The 22,062-nt window shown below is 40.5% G+C and overlaps 1 protein-coding gene across 2 annotated transcripts in view; it reads right to left on the bottom strand.

Moving 5' to 3' along the window:
- Positions 1-3,027: 3,027 nt before the first annotated feature.
- The window catches only part of elfn2 (extracellular leucine-rich repeat and fibronectin type III domain containing 2), a 42,557-nt gene continuing 23,522 nt past the window's right edge, over positions 3,028-22,062 (bottom strand). The window contains 1 exon segment of one of the 2 annotated variants that reach the window (NM_001130355.1): positions 3,028-7,801. In NM_001130355.1, the coding sequence (NP_001123827.1) occupies positions 4,988-7,408 (2,421 nt within the window). In that variant the 5' untranslated portion in view covers positions 7,409-7,801 and the 3' untranslated portion in view covers positions 3,028-4,987. 2 annotated transcript variants of the gene reach the window in all.

Genomic DNA, 22,062 nt, shown 5'->3' with positions numbered 1-22,062 from the left:
AACCAATCTATGGCAGTGCCCCAGACCCTAGAGATACCAGCCAATATTCAGCAGACAGGATATTTCCACACTTTACATTTCGATGAGCTCTTCAAAATGAGAACTCTGCCAAGTGCTTTTTATCTTTTGTGTTTTGTTCGTTTCATTTTTTTTTTTTTTACACTAATGCATGCAAAAACAAAATACGATTTCTGCTTCCTCTCTTGAAAATCATTGGCAAAAAATATTGTGTACAGGTCCCATAAACATTACCGGTCTCTCCCATCCCACCCTTACCACCCACAATAGGGAAAACAAAAGAAGAAATAGGAAACAGAAAAAAAGATATCTCTGTAGCTTTAATATTATAATTTAATACTGAAATTGCTATGCCAGTTACAGGGCTGTCTTTAGAGGCGGAGGTGTCCTAATATTTGTATAAAACATGGCTATTCTACATATCGACCTTCTGCCAGTAGGTGTAAATATTAGGGGAGCAGAGGATGAGGCTCCCTTGATGGTGCCTCGGGGAAACCTATATTGCTGCAGCCAGAATCTATTAAAGACCAGAAAGCCCCTCATCGCTCCAGGGTCCATGGATGCAGGGTTTGGGGTAGCAAGCTCATGACATGGGGGGACTGGGTCTGGTGCAAAGGTTTTTGTACTACTACCTCCTGCTGTTGTTTAACTAAAGGTGGCCGGGCCGATTGTAGCTGCCAATATCAGTCCCTTGGACCAATTCAGCAGCTGATTGGCCCGTGTAGGGGAAACAGCGACTGGCCTGCCCGACCAATATCTGGCCTGAAATCGGGCAGATATCGATTGGGCAGGTCAAAAAATTCAGTCTGAATGGGGACCGCATCAGTCCCCGAACCGACTTCACCTCTTCCAGTCGTTATAATTCAATTGTTATGCCCCAGGGCCAAATGACCAAATTAGTCTAAATTCCCCCGATATCGCCCACCCGTAAGTGGGGATATCGGGAAAAGACCCGCTCGCTTTGCGACCTCGCCAGGTGAGCGGATCTTTACGTGTATGACCACCTTAAGGCCTACGGCTGTTGGTAGATGCTAGGAGCCTTAGGTCAAGAACAGATCGTAACTAAGCTGCAGTCACAGCCCATTCCTTCAATACTATCTTCATTTAATACAGCCACTCTCCCAATGGGACCCCTTTTTGGCGCTACTTTGACTCACTATTTACACTATCCCATACCTGCAGCCCCATCTACAAAAATCCTTCTGTCTTACTGTGGAATCTATCCTCAGCTAAAGTCCCTTCAAAGAAAACATTCGGGCCTCCTTTCTTTTCAATATCCATATAAAAAATATACTCTGTTGGACCCCACAAAAAAATGGCCATTGCCTTTCTTTGAAACCCCTAAAGACGGCTCTGATCAGTTAACCTCTACAAAGTCCCTTTGGCTATATAGAGATTATTAGTCAACAGACAATTTAGAAGTTGTAGGATTAAACCCATGCACATAAAGGTTAAAGGGGAACACATCGCAAGCTGTCTTCACACATAATAATACAGTTTAGAAGTCTTTGTAGTGGATTGTGGGATAATAAAAATGTTGGTGAATATTTTGTCTCTAAAAATTTGATTGCTGATATCCAGCAGGCAGTCAGCCTCTCGCGTGATTAGCCTTTGCTAGCATACACAAATTCCCTTACCTGAAGCTAAGGGAGTTCAATGGGAAGAGCAATGTTAGAGGCTGACTTCTATTAGTTAAACAAGAAAGGGATTTTGTTTGTAAGGCAATAAGGCACAGGTAAGATTTTGTTGCATTTATTCTTTGATAGTTTTTCAATCTGCAAAATATACATTACAATGTTGGATTGAAAGATAAGCACTGATGTAACAATGGCAAACTCGAGTGTCTGAGCCTTAAAAAGGCCACACTATTAATCTTAGAGACAGTTCTGAGCTTCTTTAAAAAAAAAAAAAAAAAAATATATATATATATATATATATAAAAGCACTTTTTAAGGTGGAACTGTAAAACCAGGTGCGAATGGTGCTTCATTTCAACCCGTCTGGTTGCTATGGGTCACTAGAAATGGGATATGATGTTGCTGCTAATAAATGACCTCTGCAAACTTTTAAAAAAATAGAAGGTCCCTTGGCACAGTATCCTTACACTGAGATTATGATGTTTATGTTGACAAAGCAAAGAGTTAATGCACTGTGAAGAACAGAATAATGATCTGTCTGTCCTATTTAGTTTGGGAAGATACACAAAAGCAATTGTCGAAGTGTGGCTAAAAACACCCATGATACCAACAACAGCAGTTGAACATCGCTGGTGTGCAGTCCAGCACCATGCAGAAGGGTAAATGGGTGTAAAATGACTCTTACTATAGCCCCAATTAATGGAGTTAATACATTGTGGTGAGGATCTGGTTCCCCTCGATAGGCAGAATGCAGTAGAAAGATACCTCACTCCCAGTTCCAAGCTGGCAGTTCCCAAAGACTGTACTATAATTGTTTCTATCCCCCTGTGATTATTGTCAAAAGCACAGGCAGCATGTGAAGAATGTCAGAGTCACTCTTTAGTTTGCCGGGAATACCTAGAGATGTACGCTGTATGATAAATTGCTGGATCAGCTCTCTTTCCAAGCAGGCCTAGAGGAGAGGCATGAGTTGCCATTTAAGGTAAAAGCCATATAATTATATGTATAAAATGAAATTCAGAGGTTGCACTGTATCCTTCCTTGCCTCTGGCTCTTGTTTCTTGTTAGCTTATTTTTCTTTCTCCTTACCTTTTTGTTAGGTTTGGGAACAGAGTCACATCTGAGGCGGATCACTAGGTAATAGCACCCCCGGCAGCAGGGTTTATCACGAGTTCTTACAAATAAAGTAAACTAACCTCTGCTTTATTGTGCATCTCAGGCTATGGCTGCCTCCATTACTATGGAATATCAGTAGTACATACTCTCCTCTTGAAAAAATTGCATATCTGCCTTCAATAGACACGCACAAATTTAAAGCCTATTGTGCCTCCATGATTTATTGTTCTTATGCATATTTACTTCTTTTTTTTGTTGTTTCTTTATGTACCAAATAGTTCCCCCCATAAAAGTTGCTTGCTCTGCTTTCAATTATTTTGCCCCATAGGTTGTGAGCAAGCTTTGTATGACCTTACATAAGCCTTCTCTTGTTTAATCCCATTAGAAGAAGACCGAATAGGGAAGAGTTCTGGCAGCCCAGGAGTGTGGAAAAGGCCAGTGAAGCTGCCATTGCTCTAAATGGCACTTTCCATAGCAGAGACAACTCCCTATGGATTTTTATAGGTTGCACTGAGAGACAACATAAATCAATGCCAAAATAAGTATTCCCTGTTCTAAGTATAATTCTGCAGGAAGATTTGAAGGTATTGTGGCTCTTTAAATCAGTATACAAAATTTCTATTAAAGCATATTCAAGGTGCCCGACCTACAAACTGTAAATGTGCTTGCGCTAATGACAGTCTTACTGTATGTTGGTAGACCTCTCATTTGAAAGGCACTCCATGAAGAGTTTGGATGAAAGAAACTTTACTGTGTATACTAACTGGACCTTTAGTATGTTAAGTCGATCTTCATCCACCTGTAATTGTGCAATGATCAAAGGGTGGACTGGAAGCATTTCTGAAATATGTCCTCTGCTAAGCTAAACAACCACAATGTAAACTTTATGGTGATATGCTGGTAAAGCTTCGCAAAATACATTATTAGGGCTCATTTACTATGACCAGACAAATCTGCACCAGTGCCCCCCAGGCAGCCAATCATGGAGTCTACAGTGGGTAAGAAAGGAAGTCTGTGATTGATTGCTAGGGGTTGCCACACCTGGGACATATATGCTTTGTTTTAATAAATGAGTCCACCAATTAAAGCTCTGGCTTTTTTTCGACACACAAAAAATTATAGAACATATAAAAATCATCTATAAAAGACTAGAGATAAACTCTTTAGCATTTTACTAGAGAGGGGGGATATACTTTGTATGTTTCATGAAGGACAAAACTTTAATTAAAAAAAAAAATACTGTCCTTTTAAGTGCTAATTTAATGGCAATCTATACTATATATAATACAGGGGTCATGGCAGCTATGCTATACTTATACCTTAAGAAACTATCGTAAAGGACAGGGGTCCCCAATCTTTACCAATGAGCCAAATTTAAAGGTAAAAAGAGTTGGGGAGCAACGCAAACATACAAAAAGTTTGCATGGGTAAAAAAATTGATTTGTGATTGGCTATTTGGTAGCCCCTATGTGGACTGGCAGCCTACAGGAGGCTCTGTTTGTCAGTAGACCTGCTTTTTATGCAACCAAAACTTGCCCCAAGCCAAAAATTCAAAAATAAGCACCTGCTTTGAGGCCACTGAGAGCAACATCCAAGGGGTTGGGGAGCAACATGTTCCCCCTGAGCCGCTGGTTGGGGATCACTGGTATAGGAACTATAATTTAGCTGTTGCCTCTTTAAATCTAAGAAGTACAGATGTGTTTATAGAAACTCCAGAAACTCTCCTCTGTGTAGGATAAATCTCAAACAAGCGTACCTGCTGTCTCTTTTTTTTTTTTATTCTTAAGGTAACCCTATTATTTTGCACCATTTGTGAACTGAATTTCATCATGCTTTTCAAAATAAATACACAAAATAGGTTTTCAAACATATTTAAAACCCTGAAGTGCCTTATTGCTGTGTGAATTCAGCTTACGACAGCTTTGAGGGGGAATAAAAGTTAAACTTAAATTAAATATATTAATGGAGAGAAAGCCACTAGTACAGTGTGTGAAATGGAGGGGGTGGTGTTTTAAAGGGGGGAGAACTGTGCCTGAAAATGTCCTGTCCAACCCGCAAGTCCATCTTTCTCCTCCCCACCTTTATGAGGTACAGCCCCCCACCTCCAATGTAAACTTTAATTGCAAACTGTGATACGTCAACACCACAGTTCTCAACAAAAAACTGTCAACTTCCCTGACATCCTTTTATACCTTTTACACCTTTTAAGGTGCCAGTCACAGTTTTTGTTGTGCAGATACCCCTTTCCAGTAATCCAAAATATCATGCAAGTCCTCCCCTTTAGCAAACTGGACTTTTTTGCGCAGAGCATGTCCAGCTGCTATATAGACCTCTTCCCGGGTGTGTTTTTTGTAAGGACGGAAGCGCTCCCAGATCTTGTGGGTATTTTCAGTGGAGTACTCTGGGCTTGAGGAGTATCCAGAGAAATGGTGTCTAGGAGACAGTTGGGAGTAGCTGGAGTCTCTTTTAGAGCGGGAAAGGGGTTTTAGGAAGCTGACCCTCTGGCTTAGTGTATCAGCGCTTTCCTCATAATAGAGGGCTGGGAAGGAATGCCGGTGCTCACTGCAGTGGTAGGAAGGCTTGACGTCTAGATGTTGTACTCCAGAAGAAGACACTAGAGGAAGGCGATCCAAAGGGCTGTTAAGGGGACTGCTTTTTTCAATATATTTGGAGTCACATTTTAAAGATTGGTCAGGAACATCCAAACTGAAAACTCGGGCACTTTTAATGGAGCCACTAGATGAAATGCTGCAGCGTTTCTTGCCCACTGTGGCTGCATCTGCACTGAGTTGGCGCTGAAGAGGGTGCACACCCTCCTTGTATGCAGGAGAGAGGAAGCTCAGCCTCTCCAAGTGGCCCGATGAGCTGGCTGGCACGGACTGGCAGTCGTAGCCTAGCTCCGGGTCCCCCCCGCCTAAAAAAGAGGCAGTGTCCAGCTTGAGGGCATCAATGCAGTTGTTAATGATCTGATTCACTTTGTCTACCTCCTTGGCAATGGTGGATATTTCAGAAGCAGATCCCTCACCATTGTCAAGTTCACGAAAGTCATCATCATCCTCTTCTTCACCTGACATCCTCCTTTGGCCTCTGTCTAACCCATCTCCACTCCGAACTTCCATGTAGTTTGTGCCTTTTGGCGTCCCCATTTGAGAATTTATTTGCTTGGAGGACATTCCTTTCTCTCCTCCACTCCCAAGCCCAGATACAGATGTAGGGAGTGAAGATATGCAAGAAATAGGAATGGGGTGCTCAGATAACTTCTGTGAGGAATGAGGCCCTAAGCAGGGATCGACATCTGAACCATATCTCATTTCTAGAATGGTTTTCTTAACATTCAGAGATTTCTTCTTTTCTTCCTGCATCCTCTTCTTCCTTAAACAATAGTAAACTACTCCCAAGATGATGACCATGCCAAAAAGACAACCTAATATTGTCATAATATAGTGAGTTGTAGTAGAAGTACTGGGAGCGAAGTCTTTCTCATCTCTGATACGAGTGGCAAGGAATAAACACGTGTGGTTGTATCGTTTCGAAAAGCGTATGGAAGTCACACAAAATGTATAGTTCACATGAGGTTTTAGTTTGTCCAGAGTAATATATTCCTTCTTGTGCTTCAGAGTTGTCACATCATATACAAAGCTGTTATTGTATTGCACTAAAACATAGAGTTTTTGAAAGGGATAAGGAATTGTTACAATCAGGGTGGCTGAGTTTCCTGTTACATGGTGAATGTCTATTGTGGGGCCACCTGAAGAGTCAGGGGTTGGAGTAGGTGTAGTAGTTTCTGGCGACAGAATATCCCCAGCATTGAAGCCAGAGCTCTCATCTGTTTCATGTAAGGAGTCTGTACTTAGTGATGTGGGCCTCTCCCTTGGCAGATGGAGGTGTCCTCCATTCCTACAGTGAGCTTGAAGAACAGTTATAGCATTTCTGCTATGATGTGGTCTTGGGCTTAGCAGTGGAAACCCAGTAAATTCACGTGGGGTTTCACACTGTAGTCGATCAAAGTTGCGTGTGACATTGTTAAACATGACTAACCATTCAAGAAAGCCATAGAGCTCACATCCACAATGGAAAGGGTTCCCAGCCAATTCACATACCATAAGAGTCTGAAGACCAGCAAATGTTGAACTATCTAGATTTTTTATTCTATTTGAGGACAAATCGATACTGATAAGGCTCAAGCACTCAGAAAAGGCATTAGGTGTTACCACATCTATCAGGTTATGCTGAACAAAAAGAAACTGCAGCCTGGGCATTCCCCTTAACATTCCCTCAGATAGGTTGGTCAGTTTATTATAGCCCAGATACAGGATCTGTAGGTTAGACTGCCCCATGAAGGCTCCATCTTCTATGTAGTAGATCTCATTCTTGGTCAGGTTCAGATCTGTCAAGTTTCCAAAGCGGGATAGTGAGGAATAACCAATTATCTTTAACTTGTTTTCATTGAGCCGAAGGTCATGAACTGTGCTATTGATGTGCTGAGGTATGGTCTCATAGGGGGGTTGGTTCTGGCTGCAGATTGCTAGCCAGACATATCCTTTTTCCCCCTCAATCAGCCAGCAATCAGATCGTGCACCAGTAGGCAGGTGGCAAAAGAAAAAGACGGTTGTCAGCCAAAGCCACCAGCATGACATTGTGGTACTAAAAATAATTTTTTAGTTGGAAAAAATGAAGCGTACAGTTGGGAAAAACTCAGTGCCACAACTTAGCGAAGCCCGTGTATTACATTCCTCAACAAAATTTTGCACATTATCTTTTGAAAGGAAGGATGCTTGCACAAAAATCGTACACAGGTTATATGGCCACTTAGCCTGCACCTTGTTTGCTGTCAACAGTACTTTAATTGTAGTCTCTCTTCTTCCTCTATAAAATCAAGGAAACAGAGCATAGATGGAATTGATGAAGGGAGACAGAACAGAAGATAGAAAGTATATGTGTCTGTGCCAGCCGACTCTGTACCCCCGGGACGTGAATTTCAAGAGATGAATCCGTCTCTGTGTCTGTCCGTCTCCAGCTGCCACCAGCATCTGAACAAGAAAAGAGACAAGAATACGTCAGCATATGATGGGGGATGGGTTCATTATAGCAAATAGAGAGAGTGTGGAGGAAAAAGAAACAGGGGTAGCTAAGTAAATGAGCTCAGAAGAGAGTGAAGAGACAGATTCACCTAAGATAAAGAAGACTGTAAATCTATTAGTTCAGCAGAGTGTGGTGTTTCATTGGCAGTCAGCTTCTGCTTTAGGTTACTCTGGCTATTTATAAATGGTTATTATAATGGAATACTATTCACCTTTCATTTGCTAACAGATATGCTGACACTTGCATTATATCCTATTCTCTAGGGCTTGTAAAAAAGTAGTGAGTACTCTGTTTGGATGTCCATGTCCTGACTTCCACTAAACCATGCTCCTGGTCTGCTAGATCATGCCCCCTATGTCCCCTTCTGGCTTCTTGCAATGGAATTATCGCACAATGAAAAAGGCCTATGGAAGCTGGTGGCAAATTTACCAGAGAGAGAATAATTGCTTAAAAGTGGCCATCCATGAGCCAACTACATACGCTCTCCATCCAATCAGCCAATAGGTTGATCAGACAGAGAATGTATGAGGGGCCACACTTGGTTTAGCTGCCTTCCTATTGTTACGATCATTTGTGCCGAGTGCATGAATGACTGGAATAGCAGTAAGTGAAGGAGATGTATTGTTCCTCTTCACTTTCTCATCTGCTGACGATTGTCTGGTTGACATTGTGCATCAGCAGATACCGAAATTGTCTAACATGCTTGATTCTATTGGTTGGGCTCAGTGGGGCACCACACGAAGCAATAATCACATAAAATTATATTACAAGTACAGTGTTGGCTAGCTATAGCCAAGGCTAAAACTACATACTGAGCCAAAACAAAAACCAGTGTTAAAAACAACAAAATATATTCAGATTGTAAAATTCCATTAGCCAAACACAAAAGAAAAATAAAGTACTAATTTTCCAACACAAAAGTCCAGAGTACAGATCATAGTTGTGCCGACGTTAGACATGAGTATCACCTATTATTCTCCAAACAAACCATTTTTGTCATCTCTTGAGCTCTGCACCATTAGAATTCTTCACTCCTTGTTACTCACAGAGCATCACGCCATTCTCTCAATAATCAAATCTGAAATAAGGACGGAAAGCAAAAGGCAGCAGTGTGGAGGTCCCAGCTGAGAAGCAGCAGACCATGATATTACTGTGCTAAATGGTCTCCACTTGGAATGATATGTCTTAACCCCCTCTGTCCTGGGAGGCTTGTTTCCATATGAAATACAGATGATAACAAGTATCTAATGCTTAACTATAATGGAAATTGTTATTTTAACCAGTGCCGTCCGCAGATAATAAACTGTGGATTCCTTAGTGATGATAGCTCCTCCCCAGTCTGCAATAACCTGACACCAATAACTCTTATGTTAATTGTTCCTTAGCTGCTCCCTATAATTCGTCCACTACATGCTAATACATCCTCCTTAAATTATTGCTAAATGCTACAACTGCTTATTTGACTCCCTCTAGGACGGAGCTCTATAATCTCCATTAACTGTTTCTATAACAAACCCCAATGTTTATCCTTCAATCTCTCCTGTAAGTACTCTTTATAACAATGCCTTAAGTGCTCCCCTAATCACTCAAGATGTTTTATCCCTTAACCACACTTATACCATCTCGCTCCTATATATAACCACTCACACGCTCATTTAAAATGACAGGAATGCAACAGTGAAACATCCTTTTGCTCAAGTGTTTAACACAGACTCAGTGTGAAATAATGGGCAACTAGTAATTTAAAAGGGAATAATGCTATTTTGTTTGTGAAGGGGGAGAGGGGCAAGAAATGAGAAAGGAAAAGTCATTCTTGGAATAAAACCCAGATAGAAATTGAGTAACCAGTAAGTTTCCAAATGGTTTAAAAGTTGATTATTATTATTGTTATGTATTTTTAAATTCAACTTTCTGAGTCATTTAATCAAACACTGTGTGTCAAGTAATCATGCCTATGCAACTGGGTGCATAGGGGGAGTATAGGTTATGGCTAGCCCATATGGCGAGCTGTCAACCAACCCCATGTCATGAGGAAAATAATGATCCATTCCTGTTTTTATAGGCCTGAATTCTTCATCACACTAAATCAGTGCTGTCCAACTGGCGGCCCGCGGGCCGCATGCGGCCCGCGACCCCCCTCTGTGTGGCCCCCCACCTGTCTGGCTGCTTTGATGGATTACCTTTGAGTAAGCATTAAATGGTATCAGTACTGAGATTAACTGGCCCCCTGCATGGTTCTCACCTCAGATTCAGGCTGTAATCCCTCTGTATTGTTTAAAAATGTAATCCCCTGTGTTTTTCACACCTTTTAATACCTGCATTGTTCACCCCCTGCAGTGTTCACACCTCAGGCTCAGACTGTAATCACTCCCATTGTTCACTTCTTCACACCTCAGACATAGGTACTGTAGGCAGAGTATGGCACATACAGCCAGCATAGGGCAGGGAGGGTATGGCACACACAGTCAGGGTAGGGCAGGCAGAGTATGGCACACACAGTCAGGGTAGGGCAGGCAGAGTATGGCACACACCGGCAGGGTAGGGCAGGCAGAGTATGGCACACACCGGCAGGGTAGGGAAGGCAGAGTATGGCACACACAGGCAGGGTAGGACAGGCAGAGTATGGCACACACAGGCAGGGTAGGGCAGGCAGAGTATGGCACACACAGGCAGGGTAGGCAGGCAGAGTATGGCACACAGAGGCAGGGTAGGCAGGCAGAGTATGGCACACAGAGGCAGCTTAGGGAAGGCAGAGTATGGCACACACAGGCAGGGTAGGACAGGCAGAGTATGGCACGCACAGACAGCTTAGGACAGGCAGAGTGCTTCCTGTGTGTGCCATACTCTGCTTGCCCTATGCTGCTTGTGGGAGGTGAACCTGGCAGGGGGTTTGTTGTGGGAGTTTGTTAGCAGTTGGAAATAGCCATTAAATGGTCCCTAAGGTGTGTAATTATGTACTGGGGGTTGGTGTGCTATCCACAGGGGAGGAGGAGGCATTTGGAATTTAAGGGTATATCTTAATATGACATAATTCTTTCACATATGAATGATGGTTGATATCCCCACAGTAAGGACCAAGCATTTGGAATTTTGCTGTGCTACCACCATTGTGATAAAATAGGTGTGGTTTGAAGTGGGTCTGGTTTCAAAAAGGGGAGTGGTCAAAACTGGCTTCCATTAGCGGCCCTCCACCATGTATGCTAGAGAAATTCCGGCCCTCGGCACCGTAGAAGTTGGACAGCACTGCACTAAATGATAACATGAAATAAGGTCTCAAAAAGGCCTGACGTGGATCATTATCTCCCTCATGACATGGGGTTGGATGACAGATCTGATAAACCCAACACAGACAGGCTGGAATTATTGAAGGTGGAACTTTGGCACAACTACTTGCCATACAATTTGTGAGCCATGACTTGGAATTCTTCACTTTGGGTTTATTTTTAAGGATGTTGTCCCACAATATGGCAATTTGCTGTGGGGATGTTTGTTCTTGATAGTACAAGTACAAGTTTTCAAAAGAAAAGTTAATTTTAGATGCCAGCTTCACACTTAAATTTAATGGAGGCACTGAAGCCGGAAGCTGGCCACTAAAGGTGGAAGTCTAATGCTGGTTGTTTTCAGGACATTATCCTCCACCATGGCTATAAGCTGTGGGGATGTTTGCTCTTTATTTAATGGGTGTTTTTTATAGTGTAGTAGTGTTGTAAATGCCAGCAACTCATTCTTAATTAAATTGAGGCACCGATAGCTCAACTTGGTCACTCAAAGTGGTAGGGAAATCTAATGATGCTTGCTCTTTATTCATCTCTTTATGAGTTTATTAGGAACAGTTTTGTTTGGATTTGCAGTTTGTGTTGGACACATTAAGGTCATCTCATTTCATACCTCATATTAGGGTTCATTCATGTATAGTGCTCCCTTCTTATACCACCCCTATAATGCTTCCACTTTATACTGCCCTTCACTTACGGTCAGGTAAATAGAGGTAAATTGAGAAAACATGTATATTGCTATAAATGCCATATTGTATATACTGAATTTCTTGCACCAATCTAAAGGTTCAGCATCTCTATAATAGTAATCATTCAGGCCTTTAAAGTTGTGCACAGGGAGTCATCATCTTGGATTCTGTTAGAACTGTCAGCGACACTGCACATGCTCAGTGTGCTCTGGGAAGAAGAAGCTAAGCTTAGGGATTGTTGCAGATTAACAAGAAGAAAATAAGGTTTGCATTTCATGAAAGCTGATTCTACAGGGCTGATTATTCAGTTTTGATACCAATTGCACTGGTTTTAGTGTAATGAGAATCTGAATTAATTGCTGATCAGTCTTGCATTTTTTATGTTTACAGTATGTTGTGCCTTGGCCCCTAAGCTCAGTTAAGTGAGAGCAGCACAGAGCATGTGCAGGGAATCAGCAGAAAAAAAGATGGGGGGCTACTGGGGCATCTTTGGGGGCACAGATCTTCCCTGCTAAAGGCCTGTGGGTGCCTTGGGCTGGTACAGAAACCCAAACCATAATGTTTCTATCATACTTCTTTATTAAGCTTTAGTTCTCTTTTTAAATATTACCGCTCTATATAATGACAGTTTTGACCTGGCAGGTGGTAGATGAAGCTATGTACTTAAAGCTATTAGATACCATTATTACTTTTATCCTGATTGTCCCTTCGACTGTCTTTTTTACTAAGATGATAAAACATATTAATGGTATAAGAATAATTCCCTGGTTTATACAAAGGGTCGAACTAGCACTCTATTAGCTTTAGATAAGGGCCTTTATCCTGGCCCCCACCAACATATGGGGCCCCTTGGAAGACTGTTGATAACAGTGCAAAGGGCATATTATATTCTGTAACAGTATTTTCTGGGAAGCCCAAGCTTCAGCCTTGCAGCTCATGTTTTGAAAACTTAAAATAAATATAGTGGAAACTGCAAAAGTGTTCATAGAGAACTCAAGTTTACACTAAATTGCTTTGAGGGTTTAGATTGCCTTTAAACTGCCTGGCAGTTAAAGGTTAGCAAAGGTCAAGAAGAGCAGGTAAAACATCCCTGGTTTTTTTTTTTTGTAATTTTCCTAACCTCTTGAGTTTCCAGGGGCTACCACTTCTATAAAACTAGCCCTGATCCCATAGAGAAAAATGGAAGGTTCCTAAAAGACAGGGACATAAGCAAAGTAGATAGGGATTAAGAAATAGAAGCAGAAGCCTGGCAGTAGCTGACACTTGGAAGACCATGCCATCATTCCTATTTAAACTAGATTCTGTTCCATATCTCTCTATAATATTCCTGAGGCCATTGTGCCAATTAATACGTTTGGCAATCTCTTTACAATAGAGTACAACAGTCGCTTAATCCACGTTTTCATCCCGTATGAGGACAGATATCGATATTAAAGGATAAGAAGGAGTTAGGAGCTCCTTGCATTGTGAAGCTGGCACCAAGTGGATACTGTGTGCTTTGCCACTGATGTGGCCCTGAGTGACATGCCTTACTTTTTCCTTCTTTCCCCTCCAGTTCGCTCACACAATACCGATTTAATTAGCCTGTTATCTTGCCGTGCCAGCTGCTGCTTCTAACATTGTAGCTCCACCAGAGAAAGGCAGGAGGGAACCGACAGCGAAAACAGACAGATATGGAGAGAAGGCAGGAGAAGGAGTGAAAAAATTAAGAAAAGAGGCATAGACAGACAAAAATAGAAACAGAAAGAACAAAAATCATAACAAAATTAAAGGGAAAGTGCATCTGGAAATGTACATTTAATATGATGTAGACTGGATTGAGGCTTGGTCTTCATTAAAAAGGGGTGGTTGTAAATATTTGGGGGTCATTTACAACAAGGACGAAAAAAGTCCAAAAAAATGCACAATCCAAAAGAAAAAGACTTGTGGCTGTCCTCCGTGAATACATGGTTTCCAGTATTCAACAGCTCTGTATTCGTGCAGGGCATAAGGGGGTAGGGAAGTGCTTTTGCACTTTATAAATAACCCCTTTTTGTTACTTTGCAGCTTGAAATGTAAAATATTAAAATCGAAATATTTGGATATGTACAGTCATAAACTAGTGATGAACATTATTCAGACTAGGAGAAACATGGGCCTGGGCCTGGGCCATGGAGCAGGCCATGTAATGTGAATTTTAATCACAAATTGTAGTGTAATAAATTTACTAGCAGTGTATGACTTACTATTCACTCTCGAGAGGGCAATGAGAATCTACATAGTATATCTGTTATCTGCTAAGTAACCTGTATCTTTTCTCCCTTTTTACCTTGAATAACTGCCCCCATTGCTACACAACAGATTTGTAATAAACTATAGTAGAGTTTCTGAAGCAAACACACAGCTTTAACCAGTGCAGGGTAATAGTACATAACATATTAATTACTTTGATTTTCATTTCTTTCATTTTTTGGTTACTGTACCTTTAATAACATATGCTGGAACCCATACAAGTGCACACTAACCTACTAGTAATCCAAAATACAATGTAGTACACTAACTTTTCCCATTAATATACTCACAAATATACATTCCCCCACTAGCACACACAGCCACACCTATTCCGGATCTGCCACACACAATTACACATATATTATACGCACTATATCTACTGAAATCACTATAATGCTAACAGCACAATCAACTTCTGATCACTTACCCTCAAAGGAGATGCCCTTTAAAGCTATAACCAGTGACCCGAAGCAACATCAATTCAGCCTAGATGTATGCCTTGTGTGCTTAGGCATGGCAACTGAGGTGTAAAATAAATATTGCATTTTTAAGTGTGACAAGGGGAGGGGGGAGAGCCTGCCAGGACCAGCGCCCACCTGGATTTTCCCAGTTTCCCGGCAGGCCAGTCCAACGCTATGTGGTTGAAGCAAGGAAAGAGTATGCAGTGTGTCTGTAGTACTGATCATAAAATCTGAGCTTTATTGGTCTGCATCTACCAATGGTTGTGTATCCATGTATCATTGACCTTTCATCTACCAATATAACTTGCTTAGTGTATGCCGAATGAGAACCTAATTGGATTTGGAGAGGGTAAGGAATCCCCTGTTGGTAGTGGATATATATACAGTATATATATATTGTATTTATTTATTATAACACTTGTCCTCCCTGTGTGTAATTTTGTATTTTGGAAGATTGTACAGTGCTGCGTACCCTTGTGGCGCTTTAAAATAAAGCTATACATACATACATACATGAGAAAACTGTGACACTGTGCAACATCAGGCAGGTAAAGATGCCCCTGTGCAGGATATCAGACTTTCTTGCTCATTATACCTTCACAGCTCCCTGTCCTCCTACTTATTTACAGTGGGAGTTGCAGAGGGATTGCAAATTACCTTTTTTCTACATGGGAATAATAGAGAATAATAGACATGCCTATACAGTGCTTCCCAATAATAATGGTTTGATTTATACAGAGCTTTTCTCCCAAAGGACTCAAAGAGATTCCCATTATTTGTGCCTTGCGCCTCTGTGCCGGCCACATTAATCATGTTGATTTGATGTTGATCCTCTTGCTGCCTCTCTTTCACTTTTTAATGGAAGTGATGTGCTAGCTCTCTGACATTTACAAGTTGGGTTAAACTTTACAAATTGCACCAGGGTTGGGCCTAATTGGATTTGGAGAAGGTAAGGAATCCCCTGTAGGTAGTGGATGATGAGGGGATAGAATGTAAGCTCCAAGCAAAGCAAGTTGGTTCAGCAGTAGCAGTGTTTAAGAGGCTCACTCATTTAACCAATGGACCTCTGCCAAAGATGCAAGTAGTCTATAGTGTCCTCAGGGAGGAGGATGATGCTAAGTACTGTCAATAAGACTTTGGGGAAATGCGATAGAAGGCACACTGTTTAACATTTGCTCCAGCACGTCTAGGAAGCCATTTAAACTGACTAATTGTAAATTTATTTTGTTAATAGTTACACAGAGGTTTTTAGGGACAACTGGCTGTTCTAATAAGAGGAATTAATGTTGCAAGGGAGAGTTATTGTTTGTATTGACAATACATATTGTATATGAGTTGCTTCCAATTTCATTGCCTATTATGCCTCACTTAGGCTGGGAAAATGTAGGTACCTAGGTAGCAACCCATGGCAACCAATCACATTTTTGCTTTCTTTATTCTACCTCCAGCTGTCTGAACAAAGCTACTCAGTAACTGATTGTTATGGGTTAGTGTCCAGTGGCAAGTGCAATATGCAAGGAATTCAAAATGTAGTGTTTATGACAATAATGATTAATTTTTCCCAAAATTTCAGTTAAATAAGCCGTATTATTAAAAAATAGTGCGCACTGCACCAGATGCAGGTGCAAAATAAACTTTTGAACTATTTGTTTAGTTGCAAAACTGCACGCATGTTGCAGGGTTTTTTTTTTTTATTTTTCTTTTGCATGTGAATTATGTACTTGTGATGTAGGAAAGAGTGCAAGCATTTAACTCACAAGGGCAAATTAGTTGCTACAAGGCAGGTGTGACACATGCCAGAAGACGTGTGTAGTGACACAACTAGGTTTGCCACCTTTTGTAAAAATAAATACTGCCCTGCTTGTGAGGGGGTCGGGCCACTAATGTGGGTGGTGATGTTGATGTATGAGAGGTGGGCCAATGATGCAAAGGGGCAGTGCTATGTAGTTGACTGCCGGTGTTATGGTGTGGAAGGGCGGGTTCTTGGTAGGTAGGAAATGGGGTGGATCAGGGGCTGCTATTTAACCAGTTGGGTGGCAACCCTAGACTGCCCATGTGGATAACTTTTGAAATCTGTGTCCTTATATAAAAAGCTCAACTGTTTCAGTCAGCATCAGGATTGATAGATGATAGATAGATAGATAGATAGATAGATAGATAGATGATAGATAGATAGACTGAGAGATAGGTTAAAGAGGCAGCAAGTAAGCAATACATACAGGGAATGCAGATCAACACACAGAGAATTGCGGTGTTAGCCTGGGACCTTTCCTTTCAAAAGCAAAGTACTTATGCATATTAAAAAAAAAATGTAAGAATATTTATAAAAAAGCTGTTGCAAATTATATAGTAAATGGGAATGGAAAGAGTATGTATATTATACTGCCAAAACTCCAGCACTGTGTCTGCCTACATGAAACAAAAATAATTAATCATAAAGAAGGTAAAGAAATAATGACAACAGTATTATTCTAGAGATACATACTGTATTGTACTGAGTACTGTACCAAAAGGTTTTGATGCTGACCGCATTGAGCTTAATGGAACTTGCTTTGTTTATGAGCAATAACTACTTTGCAATGGAAGCTCTGCAGAACAACCACGCCAATTAAACCAATGGGTTTACTTCACGCCAGATCATATTTAGTACTTCAAATCAAAGAGAAATCATGCCTTATGGACATGAAACCCACTCTGGTTTATAAAAGAATGAATTTAAATGCAAAGGAGGGAATGGCTGCAAGGGAAACTTGTAAAAAGAAAAGTCAGAGAGGGGAATGGATATACGATGATACATAAAAAGAAGACAATGTTGTGAATGTACAAAAGTCTGCACTCTGTGTGGCTTCCAAAATGTATACAGACACCTTCATATTTTTAAATAGGCCTATCAAAAAGTTTAACAGGCTCACTACCAAGGCTCAGGGTTGATTTGCTATGCCCCTTCCACTGGAGTGAAAGTCTAGCTTTACCGTGCATCAGGAAACTTTATATTTAATGGCTGCCCTTCTATCCTTCAGCACTCCTTTCTTGCATGTTCTGAATGATGCAAAAAATAAGGGAATTCCAGCTAATGCCCATGTCCAGCTCTGCCATGCCCAGGCAATGGTGCATACTGAGATATGTGCAACACTTGGCCACATCTTCTGGGAATGCAGAGCACTGGGAGCATCTTCAGGTTGGGGACAATGCTCAAAGTTTAAAAGAAAATGTCCAGTTAATTACAATACTCCCATATTGATGTGATCTACACACCTATACAATGTTTTAGTCACAGGTAGACAAAAAAACTGATAAAAGCTGGTAGGAGGTATGCAACTTTGCTGTAGTAACAGCCACAAGTGTAAGCAATGACTTTATTCCTCCAGCAAAACTTGGAGAAATCCTGAACTCTCATTGTGCATTGCTAGGCCATAGGCCAGTGAAAACATGCTAGACTGCTGCCATGATTGTTACAACCTACAGTATGCTTTTACAAGCCAAAATGCCAGACCACACAATTTCTTATCATTTCTTGTTGTGCTATAAAAGAAGCTAACTTGAGAGTAATTACCCAGAGGGACATCTGTCAATGTACAACCTGCATATCTTTCCCACCAGTGAAATAAACAGATGTTATTGGGCCCCACAGCAAATTCAATTTAGGGCCCCAAAACATTAACAAAGTTGACCTATTTTACCAAGATATATTGAGATTACACATACTATACCACATAATATTGCATAAAAAAAAGCTCATATGTAAAACCCTGCATCATCTAAATAAACCATTTTCAGAAAAATATACTTTTCTTAGTAGTATGTGCTATTGGGTACTCCTAAATAGAAAATTGCCGCCTCCTGGGATCACAGGATTTACAGTGCACACAAACAAACCAAGGGCACACATACATGCTAGGCCCCATCAGCCAATTAATGAGTTCAATTGGCAGAGTTCTGTCTTTTGCTTCCACACTACTTCCTGTTACAGTTAGAGCTACATTGTTTCCTGTCAGCTGATCTCTGTAGATTCTTAGTAAAGACCCTTTTCCATACCCATCAGTGAGCAGCTTTAATGTCAAATGAGCAAAGCAAAGTGGCACTGAGCCATACTACCTTTAAAGAAAGCCTTTTTAGTGTTTTGATACATCTTCATTTAAAATGTACAATTTAGCTAACTATATAGACAACCTATTGCTGTCTTCCCCCACATGCCTGTTAATATGTTAAGGGTCTCCCTAAAATGCATGTCCGCCCCCTTCACAGACACTCATTCCCTCCTTTGCACCCACACAGACTAAAACAAACAGTGGATCGTGTTTTCATATGCTAATGCTTCTCCATCTTTTAACGAGGCCCTTAATTAGAGCTGTGTGCAGCGCGGCAGAGGGAGGGGCTGTGGGAATGTAATTATAACATGTTGCTGTGGGTTATTCCACTGAAATGGGGGCCACAGAGCATTTAGTTGCACAGAAGCAGAGAACATAAGGGGGCCCTTGTGTATGGGAGTGAAGGATGGAGTGGGAAAATGTGTCATATATATATATATATATTGTGTATATATGTGATTGTAAAAGAGAGAACCATGCTATTCTACTGCTAAAAAGAGGGGGGAGAGAGAGTGGGTGCTTAATGAAGAGAAACGCTAAAGAAGAAAGATAAAGATATGACAAGAATTAAGATATTCATGGGAGCAGAAATGCATAAAGATAGGAGCAAGCAATGAAGACTCTATTCTTTCGCAAAATTCCTTTCATGCAGTTGTATTCATTTGTTGCATGTTATTGCAGTGCTTCTTTTTACACCAGAAAAATCAACACAGTTCTTTATATGAACAAGGGCTGTCTTTAGTTGGGGTAGACAGGCTGCCCTGAGCTTGGATTTCATGGGGCCATGCAGAGAAGTAACAGGGAGGAGGACTGGGAGAGTATATTATAGCAGGTTGGGGCAGTAGCACAAGATGGTGACAAATTGCAAAATCGACGGTTGATCTTTTGATCTGCATCCCTACAGCCATGCAATTGCAAATCCCAACATCCACTAATACTGTACAACAAGTCTTTATTTCATATAAATAATGGGTAATGCTTTGCTGTGGGTCCAGCTGCACAAAAAGACTGTTTTGAAATGGATCCAGAGATAATATAGACTGAGATCAAATGGGATCATAGAAAAGAAGAATATTGCCTCAGAGCAGGGAAAAGTCCTTCCTTACTTCCTGGATATGGCAATAGAACCAGTCCCTGAATCAACTATGTACCAATTTCACTGTAACATTGTGTTTTTTCCATGACTAAAAAGGCATAAAATACTTTCTGAAGGCCGTCTAATATATCTGCCAGTGCAACAACCTAAGGGAGAGAATTCCACAATATCACAGCCCTTAAACAGGAATATGGTATTTACTCCTGGTATTCATATAGTGCTGACACATTTCCACAGCGCTTTATACATCGTTCACTTCAGTCCCTGCCCCAGAGGAGCTTGCAATCTAAGATACCTATGACGTTCACATACACTTTGGTTAGTTTTATCAGGAGCCAATTAACTTGCCTGTATGTTTTTGAAGTGCGGGAGGAAACTGGATTTCGGAGTAAATGCATCAGAGTGAATAAAACATCAGAGAGTTTATTGTATCGTCCCCCTATATATGTATACATAGTCCTCATACCCCCCTTCCCCCAAGCACCTCTTCTCAAGTGTAAACAATCCTAACTTAGCCATCCTTTACTCATATGTGAGACCTTATATTTCCTTTAACAAATTAGTCACTCTTCTTTGGACTCTCTATTTCATTAATATATTTTAATTGCTGGAGATCAAAACTATATGCATATTCTAGAGGAGGCCTTACCAGTGCTTTACAGATGGAAGAATAAAGAATATAAATCTATACCTCTTACAGTACATGGCAATACTTGATGGCCTGTCCTGCTGCTGACTGGCACTGCTTGCTAAGTTAATCATGTACAGGAATGAGATCCCTTATCCGGAAACCCATTATCCAGAAAGCTCCGAATTACGGAAAGCCTGTCTCCCATAGACTCCATTTTAATAAAATAATATAGAATTTTAAAACTGATTTCCTTTTTCTCTGTAGTAATAAAACAGTACCTTGTAATTGATCCCAAGTAAGATATAAATAATCCTTACTGGATGCAAAATAATCCTATTGGGTTTAATTAATGTTTTATTGATTTTTTAGTAGACTTAAGGTTTGGAGATCCAACTGAAAAGATCTCTTATCCGGAATACCCTTGGACCCGAGCATTCTGGATAACAGGTCCTATACCTGTACAAGTACCCCACAGTCCTACTGCCTAACGTACTCCCACTGAAGGTATAATTGGCTTGCATATTTTTAAAGCACAGGTGAATACCTTTACATTTGGACATAAAACCAACCCCAGCCACAAGAAAGATCAGCAGAATACTCTTATCAGTCCTATGGTCCAAAATTAGCTTCATAATATTCCTGAAATGCTTTCTAAACATTTCAAATTACTAGAGCACTCATCCAGAACTCAAATATAAAATAATTCAGAGACTGAATGTAATAAAGGGCAATCACAATATCAAGAGGAAAGGAGGGATATCAACAAACATTTTAAAAAAATATACCACTGTGCCCAGTCTTCAGTCTACGATATAAAATAACCAAGCAGCTTTAAGTTTGCACTCTATATAAGTAAACTAAATGTAAAATCGAATTGCCTTAATAATTATTAAAATACATGAATGATCTTGATACCCTTAACTGTAACAAACACAAATGGAAAGTGGAAAATAGAATTGAAATTTCGGTGTTTCCCTGTGAAGAAATGCTTTATGTAAACTAAACTGTGTGCTAAATACATAACATTACTGGGACACGCTCTAGAGATATACACTTAACAGGCTTTATAGACTTGCAGAACAATAAGCATTTTAAAAGCAATTCAGAAATTGCATTTTATGCCTGAATGGTCCTTTATATCTAAAAACAGCCACTCTACACAAAAAGTGCATTAGCCCCAAGAATATTCTAGATTTGCATGTTTAATAGAGACATTTATATTATATGAGGAATATCTACTATTTATAAGTAAGAGTTGCTTTTCCTTTATTTTTCATATAAATGATTTACCAGAATATTTGATATATTTTTTTTTTTTTTTTACTATCAGTGGGTTCTGCCATAGCGTATGATTTGTAGAGGTACCATAATAAAAACCTGTTCACAGACTGCATGCTAATGCCCCGGGGCAACAGGACCATGAAACAAATGATAGAATATGTACTCAGTATAACAACAGACTAGTATTTGATGGAAGTATCTCTCAGACATGGGAAAGCCATAAAGCATGAGTCATATCCCAGCACCCCGGGGACTATCTGCATCAGCACTGGGGACTGGCATACACCAAAGTGTCAACTTAGGCTTTCTATTAGCAAAAAAAAAAAAAACCTTTATGAAGGCAGGGCAAGGTCTTGTAATTTTCACCTTGCCTCTGTGAAATTCTGTATATCAACCCGTAGGCACAAGAAACTCTTT

This window comes from Xenopus tropicalis, chromosome 4, assembly GCF_000004195.4.
Source record: "Xenopus tropicalis strain Nigerian chromosome 4, UCB_Xtro_10.0, whole genome shotgun sequence".
Lineage (NCBI taxonomy): Eukaryota > Metazoa > Chordata > Amphibia > Anura > Pipidae > Xenopus > Xenopus tropicalis.
Note: the sequence above shows the minus strand (reverse complement) of the source record. Positions and strands in the feature narration are given on the sequence as shown.